Source organism: Haemaphysalis longicornis, unplaced genomic scaffold (genome assembly GCF_048455015.1).
Source record: "Haemaphysalis longicornis isolate Haplotype H1 unplaced genomic scaffold, Haemaphysalis longicornis Haplotype H1 scaffold_1, whole genome shotgun sequence".
Lineage (NCBI taxonomy): Eukaryota > Metazoa > Arthropoda > Arachnida > Ixodida > Ixodidae > Haemaphysalis > Haemaphysalis longicornis.
Window position 1 is genome coordinate 279,433,452 of NW_027526203.1, and position 20,483 is coordinate 279,453,934.

The following is a 20,483-nucleotide window of genomic DNA, read 5'->3' on the forward strand; positions in this document are numbered from 1 at the left end:
CTTTCTGGACATCAGTAATGTATGCCATTGACGTTTATGCGTGGTGCGTTGATGTAAGAAACGCCTACAACAAGCAGTAAGTCGTTCCCGTTTCAAAACAATTCGCGTCCTTGCAGCTGCAAGAATTACGTATAAAACGTCGTGCAAAACACCACGGCTACTGCCGCCCCTTCAATTCAAGGACGTAAATTAATTTATTTGATTATAGATTTTCCCTTGTGTATAGTGCCAAGCAGCGTGCGCTCGTTGAGATTCAGGAATACATGTAGCTCCATGCTAAAATATCATTGCTTCGCAATGCGTGGAAGTCCTTCGAATCATCAATAAGCTCACTCAAATCTATGTTCAATGGCAAAGATAATAACGTTTTGCCTGCCGTCCAAAGGATGAGTGCTTCAGTCGCGGATGCCTTTGACTCCCGAAAACTTAATCTAACTACTGCAGTTCAGAGGCCCAAGTGTCGCGGCAAAATTTGTGAGGTTTCTCTACCATTTTTTCGACATTGTAAACTCCAGGAACCCACTGGCGAAGTACTTCCGAGATTACGCCCAAAAAGAACACGTATCCTGCCGGCAGGATATTTTTTAGCTGAGGCTCGCCGTAATGCACCAGTACCCTGAATGAACCGAGTGGGCGGTCGGTATTTGAAGGCGTTGAGAAAGCTGTTGGATTTATTATTTGAATAGAAGGAACGAATCACATACCCAGGGCGCTTGGCGGTCCAGGTCTGTCGCAGTCACAGTTATTAAACAAATAATATGATGCCACCGTTTCTGGAGCTTTTCGGTTGGTTGTTCGGGAACCACATAGTAATGACAGCTCACCAAGACAAGCTAGATGTTTTCCCGCGAGTATTTATTTAACCGGCCCTACCAAGTTTCATTATGCTAATTCACTCAGCAGCATGCCGAAACGCAATTTGAATTTGAATTTTCACAAGCAGCCAGTTTTGGGGGATAAAATGTTTTTCTAGCGCCAATATGTGGTCACTCAGTAAGCCGTTCTGTGGCCCACCGCCCCGAAATGCGATGTTTTTAGCACGGCGTAACAACACTCTTTTGAACCGTGGTTTTCAGTACGTGAAGATTAAAAATACAAAAATTAGGAGCAGTCCTGGGTTCATTCGAAAATTTCAGCTCAATGAGCCTTTGGTACATACAAGCATCACTTAACTGCCGTCATAAGCGACGTGCGTTATTTTAGAACGAATTTAAAGACAAGAAATTAAAGAAATTAAAGAATTAAAGAAATCTGTGCCAGTTGGTACATTTCTTGGTGGAAAACAGCTCAAAATTTAATTCCACCCTATTATTTTAGTAGGGCACGGTACAGCGGCTACTGGAAAATGCAGGCATGTGAGCATCACTCAGGAAACCCGCCCGCACACCGCTTGTTCGACAACTTTGTCGGGAATTTTACGAGGTGCTCACGAAGGGGGGCGCATTTGGGAAGGTCGCAATCGACATATGTAATATGAAGCACATGCATTGTGTGCTTCCCCTTTAGTTTTTTCACCATCCTCTGGGAAATGTCTGGCAAGAACATCACAGCCATGCTGCTCCACGACCTATCAGGCACCAGAACAAGTAATCCGAGAGGATGACACTACACTACCAATGTACCTGTACCTGTAATCGGCATCGGTCCTCAATGAAATTTGCTTGCGTAATGAAGTGTCCGAATACCTTGCGCACTACGCCTGAGCGCTTCGTTGAAACCACAAATTCTGAGAAATTTCCCATTTTAATCTGGCAAGTGTGGAGGGTCGTCGGCGTGCTGACCACGCCACTATCGGCTAGCTTGTCTACCCCTGACACAGTGTGTACAGGAGGTTCAAGATACTTCAGTGCACCGTGAAAATTTCCAGCGCAAGTGTACCATAAGAACGGCGCGTTGTTCATACTATAGCGCGCGCGGAACTTTTAATACTTATAGCCCCACTCCTTTTCCTGCCCGCACATGCTTGTGTGGTTCAGAACATTCATCACGCTTAAAATGATGCGATCTGACGTAAGCGAACGTCAAGGATGAATGGGGTTGCAAGCCAACTGCGATAAACTGCTGGTCCAGCTCTACTGGGTAGGAGTTTGTGTTTTCACACTCTTACTTCGGTTTTTGTGGAGTATCAATGCTGGAAACCATGTCGTTTTAGTGGAACAATAGCTTTATTAGACTATAGCCGAAATATATAAAGCAAGCATAAATACACACGCACACACACACACGCACACGTATATATATGTATATTAATAGACGAAAAGTATGTACGAAAGAACGCGTGCACATTTTGCGGGACTTTTGTCGATAGTGCGACGAAGATGAAAGCACGAGCCCGCGAGGCACTGGTATGCTACCCAAGCGAAGAAACGGAGAACATAATGCCTACAATCTGTGCTAGAGTGCGCTGCGTGGTTCTCAAGAGCAGCTGGCATACATTGCGTTTCCCTCGTGAACACGCGAAAGCCTGTTCGCAGGCCCGAGACTACTGTTTCTATGGCACAAAGACAGACCGCTAAATGTACACATGCATTCCATAACGTTTCCACAGCCTATGCACGAGCCGTTGCGGTTTTTTCAGTCCTCTTTGGATCCCTATTGTGTTCTTTCAGTGGCGGTGTTGCCGAACCCAACACCTCTGGTTATAAGCGGCATCAGTGTTATCTGCCAGACTGTCTGCCAACCCCACTGGTTACGAGAGTAACTATGGTCAGCTTTTATAAGACTGGGAATAGAAAGTGGCATGAACGACTGGAATGCCCTGCTCAATGAACGAAGCTGCAGTGTGCGGAGAGCTTCGGTGCTATCGCCCACACGTCCATGGGGTTCCTTTAGCCTTCCAGTGAGTTTTCTCATTTCCGAAGTTTCGAAGTCAGAAATAAATGCATGACCTATCTCTAACACATATGACCCCTGCTCACTAAATCTGAGCATTTTTAAATGCGACTAACTAGTTCCATTCGAAACAGTTCAAGCGTTACCTAGAGATCCAGCTCCTGTGGTCCAACGGAGTTGGGCTCGAGCTAAGGCTTCCCGTTAATTTAAGCACTGCGCTTCTGAAAGGCGCCATCTATATTAAATGCCTCGTTGGCATATTGTGGTCGAGATATTAAGCCTGTATCTGGAAAGGCAATGCTCGAGGTTGGCGGGGCGAGCGAACTTGGCCGGTCACCGCATTGCCTGTAAAATGAGTGTGCACAACATTCATCCGAACGTTTCTCTGCTTTCATAAACATGACACTGATACACAATATCACTTCCACAAAGCTATAGATATACATTCGGGTTTACGCTCACGTCTATGCAATTCAAGAGAAGGAGAAAAGGCTGACGGGGCCACTGGCGCGAAATGGTTCGCGAATGCAGCAGTTTCCACTGAAGTTGGCGCCATGTCGAATGCGACACTCCTGAGTCTATTGAAATATGCGGGTTTTCAGTACGGCAAAGTTTCTCTCCGGGCTGCAGGAGCTCTCAGCCTTGTCTCATGGCCCTGCCCGCTAGCTGTGCTGCAGACAGTAAACATGGCTAAAAGCTCGCTAAGGGTGCTACCCACTTATAGGTTGATTCAAATAACCGAGTTTCAGCTGTCTTACCAAAAGTTCATGAACATTTCTAGGATAGCAATGCTTCAGTTTTTATTTTCCGGAGCTGAGACGCATGATTGCTTAGCCTGGGGTTGCCTTGTGGTATTAGCCCGGCGTTAAATTAACGCTGAGAGCTTAAATAGCCATGCTCCCTTTCTCATTTGACTTCAGGAACTGTGGCTATAGAAATCGAGCCATTTGAAATCTGCCATGCGACGTGGTCGTGCTTCTGCAGCTCGGGTAGAAGACGCTGGTAACGTGAAGCCTCCGACATAAACTTCTCTACAAATTGGCCGCCTACGCGTGCGCATGCACAATCAGTGCGGAAGACATTGACACTTCTTTTTCATTTTTTTTTACGTTTTTGTTTCCTCTTCGCTCTCTCCCCACACGCGAGAACAAGAGCGTTTGTAACGGCACTTCGGGCGACGCGCGCATCACGGAGTCCACAGCACGGAGGCGCACATTGGAAGCTGTCCACGTCCGTCGGTCGATCGGAACTCTTGCGTCACACTCCGGGCGGTGCCGGCCACTCATCGAAGCACTGCGCCGACGGTCCTCGCACGATCGCAGCCAGCCAAGCACAGCGTTCTCTCTATCCCTTTCGGCACGTCCTTTTTGTAGGACACACTTAGCTGAGAAACCGTGGCGTCAGCGATATTTCCACCTGTCAGATGTACGCGCATGGCACTTACACCGGTTTCTTCCCGTAATAGGGAACCTTTCGCGACACCTGCATTGTAAAAAAACGATGTTCGAGCGGCGGGATATAGTTGTAATGCCATAGAAAACACTAGTGGGTCGGCGCAGCACACCCGAATGTCCAATAACTGCGACCAACGAAGCACTTGGGCGGATGACGAGACCAGGGGCGGTATTCTCGTAACTGTCCCTTTTGAAAACGTCCCTTTTGCGCCCCTTCCTCGTGACGTACTTCCGGTTAAGCAGTGAGCGTTGGCAGTAGGTTTGCCGCGCTTGCGTTACGTCACTTCCGGTTGTTTGCTTTTAGCCAATCAGGGCTTGCCAAAAGGGACACTTTTGAAAGGGACGCAAAAGGGACAAAACTCGAGAATAGCGCCCCTGCTCCCTTACAACCTCAATTAAAACTGTTACGATAGACTGCGAGCATGCCGTTAGTATTTAGCTCAATGTGACAACGCGAATCAAGTTTTTGTGCCAAACTTCACGTCGTTCATCAAGTTTCATCAACTGGTCGTAGCGAGTGATCATTCTGATCGGCTATGGCTGAAAGACACACCTGTGTGCTTTTACGAATGCACTTAGTCGGCTGTCTGCGAAATATGTTGCGTAACTCTGAATAACACTTTATTTTCAGTTTCCTTATCTTCCCTGCGATACTTTTGTGGTGTAGGCTTGGCTCTCTAGCCTATCTCAGTATTGCTGGGCGACCCACCCGTGCCTGCAATAACTTTTTTCTCAGGATTTCGCGCTAAAGAAAACAAGAAGCGCAAAATGTTATCTGCAACTAAATCGTCAACACCGAATTTTGGAGGTCTGTATTGCACACCTGTACATGACCCGTACTCACGCATATTATAACCCTGAACAGTGTTTACCATTATTTCTGAACGAACGAACGATCAGAAGCTGCTCTCAGTTGCATGTGACGAAAAAATAAAAATAAATCGAGTAAGAATAAACTAAACGAACGAGGAGAACAAGTGGCCTATTTCGAAGCGCATTTTTGCCGTCCTCCGGAGGTTCTTGGTAAATGTCTAATTTGGGCACCCGAATTGGACAAGGGAACGCTGTGTTCTGCGCGCCGGCAACCAGGGCGGCACAAAACGTCCGGTTTTGGGAGGAACGGCGAAGAAGTGACGTGAAAGTGGCGTATCCATAACCGCCTCACTTTACAAAGGCCACCTCATCATAGACCTTTCATTTGGTTACCGGTTCGGATCCTTCTCGGCGATTGCTCAGGTTAAAGTATTGCGGTTCGACGAAGGGTTATCTTAAAGAAAAACCCAGCGTACTACCACTGACGAAGAGCCTGCAAGGTGCCGCAACCCATGACGGAGGGTGCCGCAAGAGGTCTCTTGTTGCAGAATCTCGAGTGGGAAAGGTTTTCAGCTTGTCGCAAATACCCTGACAACGCTTCCGAGATCCACGGCGGCTGTTCGACACTAGCGTGCGAGAGCCGAAGTATAGTGCCCAACGCGAGCATGCGCGAACTTCCCTCTATTTACAACGCCTGCCGCTATGGATCTGGCAGCGAGTGGCGAGTCGGTCGCGGCATTCTGAGTTCCATTCTTGGTGACCCTAAGCTCGACGAAACGGGAGTAGGGCGTGTCGTGGAGAACGCCGCCCGCAGGTGGTCACAGGCGGCCACCGGCCCCGGTCGCCACGGGCGTCGCGTGCGGCCAGTGGCGGTGCTGCCTGCGGAGCCTCCGCTCGGGCGAGGACGGGGCGGGCGCGATGGGCTGGCACCGGGGCACGGCGGCCGACCAGCGGCCCTTGGTCACGCACTGGATCATGGGGCTTCCGCGCAGCTGGGAGCCCTCGGGGCACTCGAACGACACCGTCTCGTTGATGCGGTAGAAGTAGCTCACCCGCGATGAGATGCGCGCACCATCGCGCACGCTGGGGTACTGGCACGCCGGCACACCTGCGCCCAGACCGACGAGGAAACGCGCGTGAGCACCGTGCCGATAAACAGCAGCAATCGAGTATGCGAACAGCTGCACGTGCAGTGGAAGCGCAGGCATCACAGACTCGTTTTGATAAAACGAACATCAAAGGGAAATCAAACAAGACTGGCAAGCAGGACTGGCCCCTGGACCGACGTGCACGAAATCTTAGGCCCTGTATCTTCTACGTAGCGTCAGAAAGGGAGAAGTCCGTCACGGCTGACGTGGAGCCCAAGTCTGCCGTGGTCGCGTTATCGGACAGCTTCCACTGTGCAACAAACAAGTAGCTATGAAAGGTACTGGGAAGCTCCCATGCGTCGCTAATGCCTTCTATTCCGATGCTATCCTCGCTATTCATTGAAAAGTTTAGCGGTCAATTTCTTCATTTGGCAACACTGAAATGGCCACGGCCATGGCCGAAGCGCCACAAACGTGGCGCGGCTTATGCCACTGCGGCCGCACGCCGAAGGACAAAAATAACACCGGCGTGCGTCGTCTGCTCCGTTTCAACCCGATTCTCAACGGTGGCGCCGACAGAGTTGTTATTTATCGCACTCACATTTGAGTCGAGGCATTAATTTGCGTTCGGCGGGCCAAAGGTTGGAATGTCCAACCCATATCATGAGCTTAGCACGGGCACGGACAAGTACCTCCATCTCGCGGAGCCCGACGTAACCAGTGACGGCGCATTCACATGGTTGCCTGCATGCGCGCCTCGCTATTGAATACCGGCCATAATAGCGGCGAAAAAATGGTCTCAGTAAACCATGCCTTCAGAATAACTAGGTTCAAATCAATTTGTTCTAGTGGGCACAAACCAGCCGCCGGGATACTTGCAGTAACCGGTTCATTCCACTGGCTCTAACAACTCGCGGCTTTTCGTTGGTCAACTGAAATGACCGACTACACAAAGCAACGTGCCATGCCGCAAATGGCCATTTCAGAGAGGCGCCCTGGCGACGAGCTGCGAACTGTCGCTGCACCACAAGGGTCAGAATGTAGGGTCGGGTGGGCTCGGCCTCAAGGAGCTTACACTTAGGCACGGGGGCGCTCCAACGGTCGTTGTCCAGGCACTCGAGCACGCCCGGGCCAATCATCATGTGGTCCGGCCGGCAGGCGAAGTGCATCCGCTGGCCCCCGCGGTGTTGGGATCGAGATTCACCCTCCACGAAGCCGTTTTCGGGTGCCGGCAGAGACGAGCACACGACTTCTGCGCAACGCCAAAGCGACAGGGGTGAATGCATACTTACGAAGAGCTCGCTTTCGGGCCAATGCCATGATTTGTGGGTCTAACGTAGGGATTTTGGGCATGCAATAGAGCCTCATTTTCTTTTCACAATATGGTCGCGGCACGCGAAGCTTGAGAATTATATACCGTCCATTGTTCACTCAGAGCTCCACGCATTTGCATGGCAGCAAAACCATTGCGCAAAAACACGCTTCATGTACCTCTCACTGGGGCTTTTGTTTAAGGATTCTCAAAGGCAATGCTCGAGGTTGGTGGAGAGAGCGATTTTGGCGACACGGTGGACAGCAGCGCCTAATTTGGTCAGGGTACCACGCATGCCAAACGTGTAAAGTTTTGAACGGAACACAAACTTTGAGCACATTTAGAACGACGCCTGTCATTGGTCGTTTAACTAGTAGTAGTTGTCGCTTAACTAGAGGGGAACCGCAAATTTGTTCGATTTAAACGATTTTTTAATTAAAGGAAGCCTTTCATATTGCCACGAAGTCAAAGACGACGCAGTTGTCTTCAAGGAAAACAAGTTTATTGGAGCGAACTTGTGCTCCCCCGAACAACTCAACGAATACACAGGCGGCGAAGCAGCAGTCAACAAAGTGACGTAGTACGTTGGCGAGCGTAGGCGATTCGAATGCCTCGGCATCTGCTCTGCGGGCATTCATCACTCGGCGCGAGGGTTTCTCGAGTAGTCGAATTGTATCTAGAACACTGTAGATCAACGAAGATTATTCTAGGCTGGTGACGCTAGTTCGAAGCGCTCTCCCTATGAAATGAGATAACACGTGCAGCATAAAGAATGGAGCATGCGCTTCACTTGTACCACGGATAACACAGATAACATAGCCCGGCGCAGCCGGTCAGCAAAAACAAAACATAAATAAACAAACCCAAAACATGGTTCGTGGCAATATTGAGTACTTACGTGCAGCGCTGCCTTAGGCGGAGCGTGTGGGCTGAGCTAAGACATGAGTGACGAGTTACGACGGAAAATTTAATTATGCCGATTGCGCTTCGTTGCAATCAGGGGTGCACGTGTGTGTGCCATTCTCCTGCCGTCACTCAGCAAACAGCGCTTGGAGCTTGCAGACTAGCTATTACGCGGCATCCACATTCTCCTGGCAAGAAGTTAACGCGCGGCTGTTGTCAGCGCCCGCGCTTGCACGTCAGTTGCACGAGTTGGGGGCACTTCTTCGGCAGCGTCAGAGCCTTCGTCGCCGAGGGTCCTCATATGTGGCCTATTCAGGGCACGTAGCCCGAATGATCGCCCCATCAGTTATTGTGTCGCAGACCTTTGTTGCGGCAACACCGCCGAGTCGGAAGATCCGCCGCGTGAATTCGCCTGCTGCTGAGAGTATGGTGGGCGGCGGCTATGTTTGAATTAATCGGCAGGTTCACGTTTCAATTACCGCGAGTTTTCACACATTGAAATAGGCATAGTGTTGACAGGCCCCACAGCTCAGCCCGAATAAAGGGGAAGTTAGAATTAAGCGTATTCTATTAACGATATTGACCGTGTATATTCTCCATGTTTTGACTAGATGAAAGACAAAAATAAGAGAAAACGGCCCCCTTTCCTGTTATGATCTGCACATGATGTCGAGAGTATATATACTTTTATAAGCACCAAACATGTCTACAGTGCACAGTGCAGGGCGCGAGAACACACACTTGAAGCAGCACCAATAGGTATTGATTTTTATCAGGGCGTATTAAGAGCATGCATCTTGCTCCCTTGAAGAATTTGTCTTTTATAGCCCTCTTGCACCCCTTGCCCCTTTTCCACTCCCAGTTCTAAAAATATTTGCCATGTCCGTTAACCTCCCACCAACCACAGAATTCCGGTGTGCCAGGCGACATCAGACGTGTTCCATGGCCCATTTTGCTTCGTCCAATAGCTTGGGGGGTCATGACTCGTACCTTGACAGCGGGGCAGCGACCCCGACCACTGGCCGGTGTCGAGACACTCGACGAAGTCCTGGCCCCGTAGAGCGTAGCCCAGGGGACAGGAGAAGTGCGCCCGCGAGCCCACCGCTCGCTGCTCAGCCTTCACCACGACCAGGCCATCCGAGGCGCCGCTGATGTCGTGGCACTCGGCCACTGGGCGAGTCACAGCGGGCCTTACGTCAGCACGTTTGCAGCAGGCTCAATGTTTCCGATACACTTTGCTTTCAGCGGCAGAATTATTAAAGCGGAGCTTTCGATGTCTCACTGATGGTGTACTACATAACGTCAAAACACGCACTCCAGGAAGTCCAACTTTCTTCGTCGATGATGATAGTTGGTAAAGTAAAAAGAAAAAAAAAACGTTTCCCGTGGTCGGAATCGAACCTGGGCACCTCGCGTTAGAAGCCTCCGCCTATCCGATTGTGCCATTCCAACACTTTTTTTTCTTTATTACCTTCTTGGCATTACAACAAAATACAACCATTGAGTAAAATGAACCTCCTCCACTTTGATGTCACACTTTGGTTGAAATATTTTCAATGACACCAATTCATCCATTGCGCCATTCCAACACGGTCGAAACAGTTTGGATTTGGAGAGGGGTGCATGGACGTGCAAAATTATACAGAAAAATCGTGCACCGCTCCGTAACGAGGACGATGGTTGAAAGCAAAGTTTCCTTCTGCGAAATAAAATGGCGAAGGGTCAAAGTCAAAGCCGCTATAATCAAAATTCTAAACCGTCTGCGAGTCAAAGTCCAACTCGGACGACAATCAAGGAATCCCTTACGAGAAAGCTTCGCGTTAAACCATCGGCATCGTTAGGCGGAGGGGTGCATCGCTTTTTCCGGCAAGAACGTGAAAACTGCCTTAGACGGCAAAGGAGGCAGCAGGGGCTATGGTAGTTTTCATCTAAGTGGGAATATTACATGCGGCGTACGTAACGATATCTGCTGCTGCGCGTGTGGTAATGCCGATATGGATGGTACTTAAAGGGACCCTGCAACACTTATTTCAACTATTTTTGAAATCTTAAATGCTTGCAGAATGTAGTCACCCAACACACCCAGTACTTAGATTAGGGGGTCGCAAAGTACCTCAGCCAAAAATTAGTGCTCTATGCCCATCAGATAACTTGAAAACTCGCTCAAAAGATTTTCCTCTCTTTCTCGGTGTTGACGAGCTTCGACGGCTCGAATTACGTCACTAAGACCACGTTGCGGCTGTTGGTCGGTTTTCTTTCAGTCGCAGCCATGAACGCTTTTCGATAGCAACTTAAAAAAAAAGCCACAATAACAAAACAGATATGGAAGGCTTATGGAATCCCGCAGTGCCGTTCCATGCTGGCGATAACTGTAGCTTTCGCAGTGGTTCCAGACGCGAAGGAAAGAGTGAAAGCGCTTATCGAAAATGTTGCAGGGTCCCTTTAACATCCTTCCATCAAGCCACCATGTCCCACAGAGACCGATATCAGGGGCCTGGCATGGTTGTGGCATCTCATAGCCAGCGACTTGGGCCCACTGACTTGTCCAATTCAGTCAAGCTCGACAGAGGTTTAGGGCAGAGAATAAAAGCTGGTAGCCAATGGGCAGTGCTTAGAGCAACGGTTGTGACGCGCACAGCGGTGATGGCGCCATGTTTCATGCCTTACATTTAGCCTGATGCGAACAGGGCGTCAACGCCCGATATGCGAGCGGCGCCGCGCGTGGTGATTCGCTCAGCCGTTGCGCACCTTGGCAGACGGGAGGCTGCGCGGACCAGTTTCCCGAGGGCAGGCACATCGCCTGCTGGCTCCCACGCAGCCGCTGGCCTTCGTCGCACGAGAAGATCACCTTGGTGCCCATGCGCGTAGTCGCCGTGCTTACTGACAGCCCGCTGACGCTCGGGAGCGGCCGGCAGTGGACCGCTGCGGAGAGAACCGATATGACTTGATGCGCATCAATGACGCTTCGCGTACAAATAATTCAGAACTCGTGTACATTCCCTAAGAAGAAATTAAATTATCCTCTCTGTACGTGCGACATGAAATGAACGGCGAACACAACGGCACTCGGGTATCCATCTATACCTTTCGCGCACGCGCATGATGAAGGAGAAGGCGCTAGGCTCGTGGCAGTGGAGGGGGTGGTGGTGGTGGTTTATTAAGAAAGCAGGGAAGAGAAAAAAACTGGGGATATTGTTGAACTCAGTCGGGGAGTTCACCCTAATACAACCCAGTCCAGGGAAGGGAAGGGGGGTTTCAAAGGATAGGAAGAGAGAAAGAGGAAAGAAGGAAGAGAGTGGGGCACAGTCTATGTCGCGTTCTCCTCGTCCGAGGCTTGACGGCTACAAACGCTGCACTAGTCCTGTCACAACCAGAAAGTTGAGGAGGTGCTGGAAGACCTCGGGGAGGCATGCGTTGTGAACGTCCTCCTTCCCTGCCACGGCATCAGTGCTTTTCATGTGAGCTTCTTTGGTGGCCGCGCGTACTCGATAGCTTGTCGTAACACTTCACCTTGTGGGCGCGCGGCTTAAGCAGTGTGCAAAGCCGCGCTCTACTGCTACCGCTTTCGCACATAGTTCCGTTCAAAGCAGTCAAATACAGGTATCCTTTGCGAATTATTTCTAGACGGTTAACGTTAAATATTATTTCAAATGAGGAATTAACGCGCTAAAGCTACACATGATGACATAACAAAGAACTTGAGGTCATGTTTCTCGTCGTGAGTTGCTGCAGATGTCCTTACTTTGTGATGATATTGTAAGATCCCTAGAATGTTTTTTTTTTCCTTATTCACTACAGTTAAATCTGGCTGTGCACTTAGTTTGGCGATTAAAGCATCGCCAAAAGGAGCATGAAAAAATAACGATGTTGTAACATACCTGACTGTAAGAAGACAAGCAAAACGTCAGGATTAGTTTATCTTTCCAAGCAATTATTACAAGCACGTAGAATATGACGGGGGATGATGAGTGTATATACAGCCGCAAGAAAGCACACGCGTCTCAGCCTCCATCCGTTGCACGCGTGAGTTAAATACAGATTTAGAAAGAGCAATCATGGTCCCGATCCTCATTCTGCAAGATGATCATGGCCCACTCTTCAAATAGGGCCTGTTATACTCTGCAGAGTGGGGTCGCCCCAATTTAACATCGTCACGCTGCCCGCCAACGTGAGGGGGAGAAACAGGAGGAGGTAGACGACCCGCCACTATCTCTCTCTGGCAGCGGGATCCCTTTTATCCCTACGCTCCTGGCATTAGCAGTGAAGGTAGTCGTCGTAGCGATTGTAATGACGATGGGGATGCTGTGGCGTACACACCAACAATTTTTTGCTTTGATTGAGTCAAACCCCTGATATCATATGACAAAACATTACAAGGTAGTCTTGATTAATCCCAAAGCTGCTCTAAACTGAGGACAAGCGCGTGGACTGAGTTGCAGAAATGCTATCGTCCCTTAGAACGTTTCTCTTTGAGCCAGACGCGATGACTATAGGCGAGGTTATAAATGAGAGACGTGGAATTCGAAAGTGTTTGGCGACGGGTTAGTGCTTACGCGAGACGACGATGTCGACCGAGTGCTTGTGGCCCATGGGCGTGACGCAGGTGTAGCGTCCGGAGTCGTCCTTCTTGGCGTGGTAGATGGACAGCCGGTACTCGAGTTGCGAGTCCCTGCCGGGCTCCGTGGTCCAGCCTGCTCGCGCCCACGCCAGCGACACAACTATCAGGAATCAAGCACACACACGCGCGGAGCGAGGAGAAACACAAGATGACGTGTCATCCGCAGTTAAAGATAAGCTATCGGCTTTTCGCAGCGACTTCATGCCCCGGTGTTAAGCAGCGATACATGGCTCCAACGATTGCTCCCTCGCAGTGCGCATAATATAATGTTCGAAATTTATTTCCCTCTTCTTGCTTTTCTTTCTACTTTTTCAGGACCTCGTTTACTTGTTTCGTCAGTAGCAACTAGTCGCTTCATGTTTGCAATGTACGCCGAGTAGCAATAAACAATGCGGACTGTGAACAAGTGAGTGCATGGACCCTCAAACCTTGGCAAAGAGCCTTATTTTTTTTTTCAGACTACGGGGAGCCAGAGGAGGGCTAATGAATAACGTCAAATTCATCCGAAGTGGCCTTGAAGCAGGATAAGGTGCACAGTTTTTTTACTGGCATGGACGTGATTACGTGATTACGAATCGTTGCACACACGCTCGTGATGCGACTGAAAACCCCATCACACATTCCCAGGCAAACCACGCGCGCAGGCGCGAACTTTCACCAGCAGCTTCCTCTTGGCAGCTTCATGAGGTGTGCATGGCACTACATGCATTCAGTCCCATTTTATGCATTACACGACTGTTAACAGCACAAGAAAATAATAGAGTGCACTGTGCCGTTTCTGGCGCCTGCTGAGGTCTGGTAATTTACTCTGAAGGAAGTCTTACACATCCCCATGGATAATTGTTTGAATGGGATGAAGATACGCCAATTTCTACGTCTGTAGGCCTTTTGCTCCTTCTTTCTACTTTAGAGTACAATGAAAATCGCCGAATGAAGGTACGTTGGCTCTGCGCTTTATTCTGCAAGCCCATAGTGCTAGCCTTACAGGCCTTCTTGAAACGAAGACGCCATGCTCGCGTCCTTCCGTCTCTTCGTCGTCTCGGCGTACCGCGGGTCGAAAGGCGGCGAAGGCGGCTCGTACCTTCAGCGTACTTGCGGGACTTGTGGCTGACCTCCCACTTGGGCGTGCCGTACTTGCGCAGCCAGAGGCACTCCAAGTGCAGGATAGCCCCCGGGTACACGACCAGCTTGCCGTCGTTGCTCTGCGCCACCGGCATCACGTGCGGCCGGAATAGGATCGTCGGAGGCTTCTCCACTGCCGCCGCCAAGGAAAGGGTTGGGGTGAGAAAGCATAGGGAGGGAGGCACTCGTTTACACGCTACTTAATGCTTTGAGGAAACAGAAGGAAAAGAAAAAAAGAATAGTACTTTATATCTAGTAAATATATAAAGCATGTTCGTGGAAACTATCAGCAGAAAAAGAACAAAAATATGAAGCCTTTTGAGAATAGCGTTTTCTTTAATCATTCTAGAACGTTCAAAGGGACATCGAATGCACGTACAGGCGGATACTTTGTCCTCCGGTCGAAATCGACTGCACACAGCACCAGAGCAACCGGCAATCACCGAGTGCAAACAGTCTCCCATAACGATTGTCGGGGCCTGCGGCTGATGCAGTGAGATAAAGGCTAGTACAAGAAGCTTTTCATTCTGACATTGTCCGAATAAGGCGCTTTCAACGAGCCCGTAATTTGATGGCCGAGTTGATTTCACAACATTAAAGAAAATGTATTTTCAGTACTTCTTTTCCGTTAGAAGAACAAAAAAAATTGTAGGTTTGAACGAGGCGAAGCTACACCTAAGCTATGAAGCGCGCCGTAGTGAAGGGCTCCGAATTAATTTCGAACCCCTGGGGATATTTAACATGCGCCGAAATGTTGCGAAAAAGATAAAATAGGCCAGGTGTTGTATGCGCACCTAGGAACCTTTGTCTAGCACGTTCGATGCCGTACCGATCGAGATACTGGGGCGGCTGTATTCCCCTCGAACTTTTTGTGTCTATGTGCACGTACAGATATCCTGGCGCGTACGAGTAGAAGTGCACATACCTACACCAGACGTTGGGTGGGAATGCAGCCGCCCGGGTAGCTGAATTGGTTAAGAGGGAGACGTGTTATCCAAAGGCTGTGGGTTCGGATCCCATCAGGGGGCATGTTTGTCGCCACTTTCGTTCTTCCTAGCATCTACAAATTTCTTTTTTGAGATCAAAGGAGCAAAACAATTCTTCTATGTCCTTCCTGGGGTTTTTGACTACTGGATTTTCTTTCTGGGGTCATTAAACAACCCCTGACAACTATAGTATAATATATTTTGATTGGTTGCTCTCATTTCGGCTCATTAAAGGCAGCTTGAGGATTGATAGTCAATTTGCATCTCAGTCGCATGTACGCACAGAGAAACTGCCTGATAAGCGAGACGCGAGAATAATTGTCAGGCCACTATATCTAAAAAAACGTGCCGGCTAAACTAACATTGAAACTACAAGTTTTCCCGGTTAATGTAATCCAATCGCCATTTAATTTAATCCAGGCGCCACCCAATTTAATCCAAGTGCCATCTAATTTAATCCAAATGCCGTTTAATTTAATCTAGGTGCCAGCGAATCTAATCCAAGTGCCACCCAATTTAATCCGGGCGCCAACCAAATTAATCCAGCTGTCAGACGGTTTTTCAGAGGCATTTAGGCGAAATTAGGCGCAGCTTTACGGACCTTGTTGCGCATGGTGTGGTGAAAACGTAATGTCTCTTTATCCATTATGTGCGAAATGTTTTATGTGCACAACTTAATAGACATTTACTAACACGAGCTGACCGGAGAGCGGTCTTTTTTGATCCGCCGGTGCCGCATGCTGTGCCTGTGAGCTGATCGTCTGCGAGAGCGCCTTCGATAACTCACGTCAGAAGCATCGCCTGCGCCTCGCGTAACAATGCCTTCAGAAGTTTTTTTGATAAAAACACATTACTTAAATGCTCTTTGCATTCCGATTTTCATCCAATGAATGCTGTTCTGCCGTGTTGAGTACTATTTCGAAATTATAATATCGTCTGCTCGCGTGAGAAGTATCGTCTGCTCGCGTTGCAGTACGCACGCACGTCTGCTGGCGTAACAATACGTGAGCAAACGACACTTATGACGATGTCGCAGACGATCAGCACGCGGCACCAACGGATCAAACAAGACCGCTCTTCTGGTTTGCGCATGTAGTAAATGTTCATTAGGCTGTGCGCATCAAATATTTTTCACATAATGGATAAAGGAACACCACGTTTTCACTACACCACGCGCAACAAAGTCCGCTGAGCGGCGCCTAATTTCGCACAAAACACTCCTGAACAACCTTTTGACAGCTGGATTAATTTGGTTGGCGACCGGATTAAATTGGTTGGCCCTTGGATTAAATTCGCTGGCACCTGGATTCAATTAAATGGCATTTGGAATAAATTAGATGGCACTTGGAATAAATTCGCTGGCACCTGGATTAAATTGTATGGCGATTGGATTAAATTGAGCGGGAAACCTGTGGTACTGTTGTGCAACGCATTTTCGTTGGCTGAGCTTAGATGCACTGATCAATGCTTACAATTTGAAATCTCATCTTCCCATGTTGAAAAAATTCTGCATGGGAACCAACACCCTAAAGCCGCCAGGCCTCACCATACTACACACAAATAAACCGAATGGGAAACAACTCTGGAGTCGCACGGCTCGAGTTATCTTGCCCTGTAAAGCGTGCTCTTCCACTAGGTGGGTCTTTGTGTGGAAAAGCCTCACGCTAAGGGGAGAAGCGTGGGAAGCGTGGAAGTGCCGATGGATGCAGAGTTGTAGCATATATATATATATATATATATATATATATATATATATATATATATATATATATATATATATATATATATATATATATATATATATATATATATATATATATATATGTATATATATATATATATATATATATATATATATATATATATATATATATATATATATATATATATATATATATATATATATATATATATATATATATATATATATATATATATAAATATATATAAACTGAGATCACTTTACTGCTATAAGATTTAAAGGCACTTACATGAGTAGCTGGCGGCGGATTGATGTTGTGGAGATAGCAATTTATACGCGCCCACGAGCTCATCGTAATGTGGCATTGTCGTTGGTGGAAACCGCTAACAACAACTCGGAGTGTGTCCTTAAAAAACAATTTTAACCAGCGTTACATTAGTAATCCCTAGCAGCGTATTACACCGTGTTCTTTTGCAAACCTGCCTACGCAACCGTTCTGAGTGTCACTGCATTTATTGCCGTATATAATTTCTGACCTCACATATAGAACGAATGCGCTACCGTCATGCATTAGCGAAAACGGCGGTTCCGCTAAGCGGTTATAACTGATCGGATGCAACGTTCCGTAATGCAGTTTATATCCTACATATCTTCTGAAAATAGATGATAACCATGCCGAGCTTCGCATCCTGGTGGCAAGGAGGTAGTTCCCACTGGAGCAGTAAAACGGCTTGGAATTCCTCCTTCGCTTACCATTTCAAACACATTGCCTTTTACGAAAAGAGTATGATAACAAAAAAACAGCTTCAATTCCCGTCCTAATTAGCGTACCTTAAAAGAAGTTTTGCATCATTTGTGCGCTTGCTTGACGTGATAGATTCAATTCGCCACTACCATAGAGGTTGAAGTTTTTTATATATACAAATGGCGCCTCTGGTTCTTCCGCAGTTCTGGCCGCTGAACGACGCTCAAGAGCAGGACCCTAAAATGGGTTAGGCTGCGCACTTCTTAAGCAAACATTGCAGATGTTTTGCTCCTTGGGATATAACGCTTAACAGTTGCCGAACCATACCGAAAGTGTTGAGATGCTTAGACGCCACTTCCCTCTGATTTTGTCGTCCTCAGCTAGCAATCAAGGAGGCGTGTAAGGTACAAAATAAATGACATCTGCATTTAACTTGTGGGAAGTCGATGCGAACAAAAAAGTACGTTGCATTTCAGCAGCTTGATAGCCTGCCTTCTCGAAAAGATTTTTGTGGGTTACGGGAATAAACGCCCCACACCCAGACAAACACTGGTGTGTTTTGGAACGTGTCGTAATACAGCGCGTCTTCTGCGCACAAACAGCCGTCCGTACAGCAGTGTCCAAAGACTTGGCAGAGGAGGCCACTCACGCGCGTAGTCGTTCTCCTGGGAGAGTCCGAAGCAGGAGGGCTTGACACCGTCCCAGTCACCGTAGACGCAGCGTCGGCGCACGCTGCCAACTAGGCTGTACTTGCCGATGTCCTTGCAGCGGAAGACAAGCTCGGCGCCAGGCGGGAAATGAAGCGCGTCGTCCGTGATGCGTCGGTCGCCCTGGAAGGCCTCCAGGTTTGGCTCCGTGTTGCGGAACACGCAGGACCGGTTGCGGCGCTCTTCCTTGGGAACCGACAGCTGCTGCTGCTGGGCGCCGTCCTCTGCGAAAAAAAAAAAAATTCAGTGGGACAACCGCCACAGCTGCCCCGCCGTGGAAGAAGAAGACCACTGCTCGCAGGAAGGCATGCGATGATCCTTGTTCGCGCCATGGCGTTCGTAAGGCGGGCCTAGAGTTAGAAGCTGGAGTCAAACCGGCGTTAGGTGAACTCCGATAGTCTGTATAGCAGCTAATGCACATTGCCCCTGCTTGTAGAAAGAAAAAAACACTACGAACACAAGGAGGGTTTATTCATTTATTTATTTTGCACAATGTCCACCTGGTTGCTGTCCTTTGACTTCCCTAGACACATCTTGTCTCTCCAGAGAAGGAACAAATTCTGCAAGCTCATGGTCTATCTACGATTGGTTTCTCGACGCGCTGTTATGTGTTACGGAAAAGTTATGCAAAAGTGACACAAAGGCCGTAATGGCATATTATGTCCACAGTTTGAGCGATGCTAGTCTGGTTCAAGCATTCGTCCTCCCGACAACGTGCCTGAATCACATGTGTATATACAAGGGACGCCTTTTTGAATGCCCAGCCAGGAGTCCTACGTCGGTAGCTGTATTGGCAACGCTTCGCGGCTTCTGAGATGGTAGTAACGCAGCCATATAAAAGCCTTTGGCGATTCTTTCAGCCTGTGCCGTCAGCGAAATTCTTCCGAATTGTGTGCACGTAGTTGCCCAGATTAAGTGCGCCGGCGGTGGCGGCCACGGGGAATTCTCGCGGCCTGTATAGTGAAACCTACCTTAAAGGGACTCGGTGAAAAGCAGAGGGGCTTGACAGAGTGCTTACGCATTAATAGACTATTCTAAAAATTTCTGAGCAACTTTTTATTTATTTGTATTTTTTTGGCGATGCTGTTGGTTATGCCCATCGTATCAACGCGCGCAGCTGGTAAACCGCAGACCGGAAGATGCTTGGTTTCCGGGCCATCCGCCGGCGAAGAGGAATAAACTTTATTTGTATCTTAATTCTGGACTCGCGGCAATGGGGGGTCACGTCAGTCCAGAAGTCCCTGGGCGGTCACGGCCAGGAGGGCCCTTCCAACCAGCCGAAGCTGATTGCCGGGTTCTGAGCTGGCAAGCATGCCTACCCACTGCTCGTGGTTGAAGGAAGGGATGGGGTGTGGGAGCACGCCCAGATCATGTGGTAGAGTGTTCAGGGTTGGGGACAGTACTTGCAGGGGACGGAGTTGGAGGTGGAGGGGATGGCGTGGAGGAGAGTGCCGTGCGGGTATGTGTTGGTTTGGAGGCGGCGGTAGATGGTGTCATGGCTTCTTCCTTATTCAACTTGTTGTGGGGTGGGAGTAAGGTGCGGCGTTCGAGGCGGTAGTGTTCGAGGATATCTTTGTATTTTTGAGGCACAGAATAGTGCACTTCTGACGGTGACGCTGGAGTGTTGGAGAGGAACACTCGGTATATGCGCGGGGGCGGAAGCATGGGTCACCTCGTTTCCCTCCAGAGACTCATGTCCCGGGTGCAGAGAATGTAGAGGTAAGGGGGGTTAGGGATGGACTATACGATGCCGAGGGCTAACGGAGCAATGTGACCGGCGGATTAATGGCGACAGGCAGCTTGAGAATCTGTTACTAAGGGTGAAACTTTTTTTTAATGGTCACTCCCTTACGTGGCGGTGATAACTGTACTCTCCAAAAAGAACTATATACGCGCAACATGCAAGTGGCTGTAGACGCTGCCGCTCAAACACTCCTGGAAACCGTGGTACTTTTCAGTGGCGATAGATGGAGCTAAGCATTCACCTGCACTCCGAAGGAAACGTTATTTTTCTGTTTTCTACCGCCTAAAGGGCGGCAGGGTGTCATCAATTATACTTCTTACTCTGTCAACAGAAATTCACTCACTTCCTCTTCGTGATGTTCCACCAACCCAATAAGTACAATTTTCTTGCTACCTGTAAAATCGAAACAAAAAAGTTCGTTTTCATGTTCACCGCTGGCTGACTTATTGCGATGCAC

At 48.7% G+C, this 20,483-nt stretch overlaps 1 protein-coding gene across 3 annotated transcripts in view; it reads right to left on the minus strand.

Moving 5' to 3' along the window:
- Positions 1-1,685: 1,685 nt before the first annotated feature.
- Positions 1,686-20,483, minus strand: part of LOC144146717 (sushi, von Willebrand factor type A, EGF and pentraxin domain-containing protein 1-like) — a 759,548-nt gene continuing 740,750 nt past the window's right edge. The window contains exons 17-23 of one of the 3 annotated variants that reach the window (XM_077678646.1): positions 18,225-18,506; positions 14,102-14,275; positions 12,956-13,093; positions 11,151-11,324; positions 9,393-9,572; positions 7,263-7,439; positions 1,686-6,207 (exon numbers count right to left, since the gene is read on the minus strand). In XM_077678646.1, the coding sequence (XP_077534772.1) occupies positions 5,918-6,207; positions 7,263-7,439; positions 9,393-9,572; positions 11,151-11,324; positions 12,956-13,093; positions 14,102-14,275; positions 18,225-18,506 (1,415 nt within the window). In that variant the 3' untranslated portion in view covers positions 1,686-5,917. The remainder of the gene's footprint in view (positions 6,208-7,262; positions 7,440-9,392; positions 9,573-11,150; positions 11,325-12,955; positions 13,094-14,101; positions 14,276-18,224; positions 18,507-20,483) is intronic. The other 2 variants (XM_077678652.1, XM_077678657.1) reach the window with 2 other exon arrangements.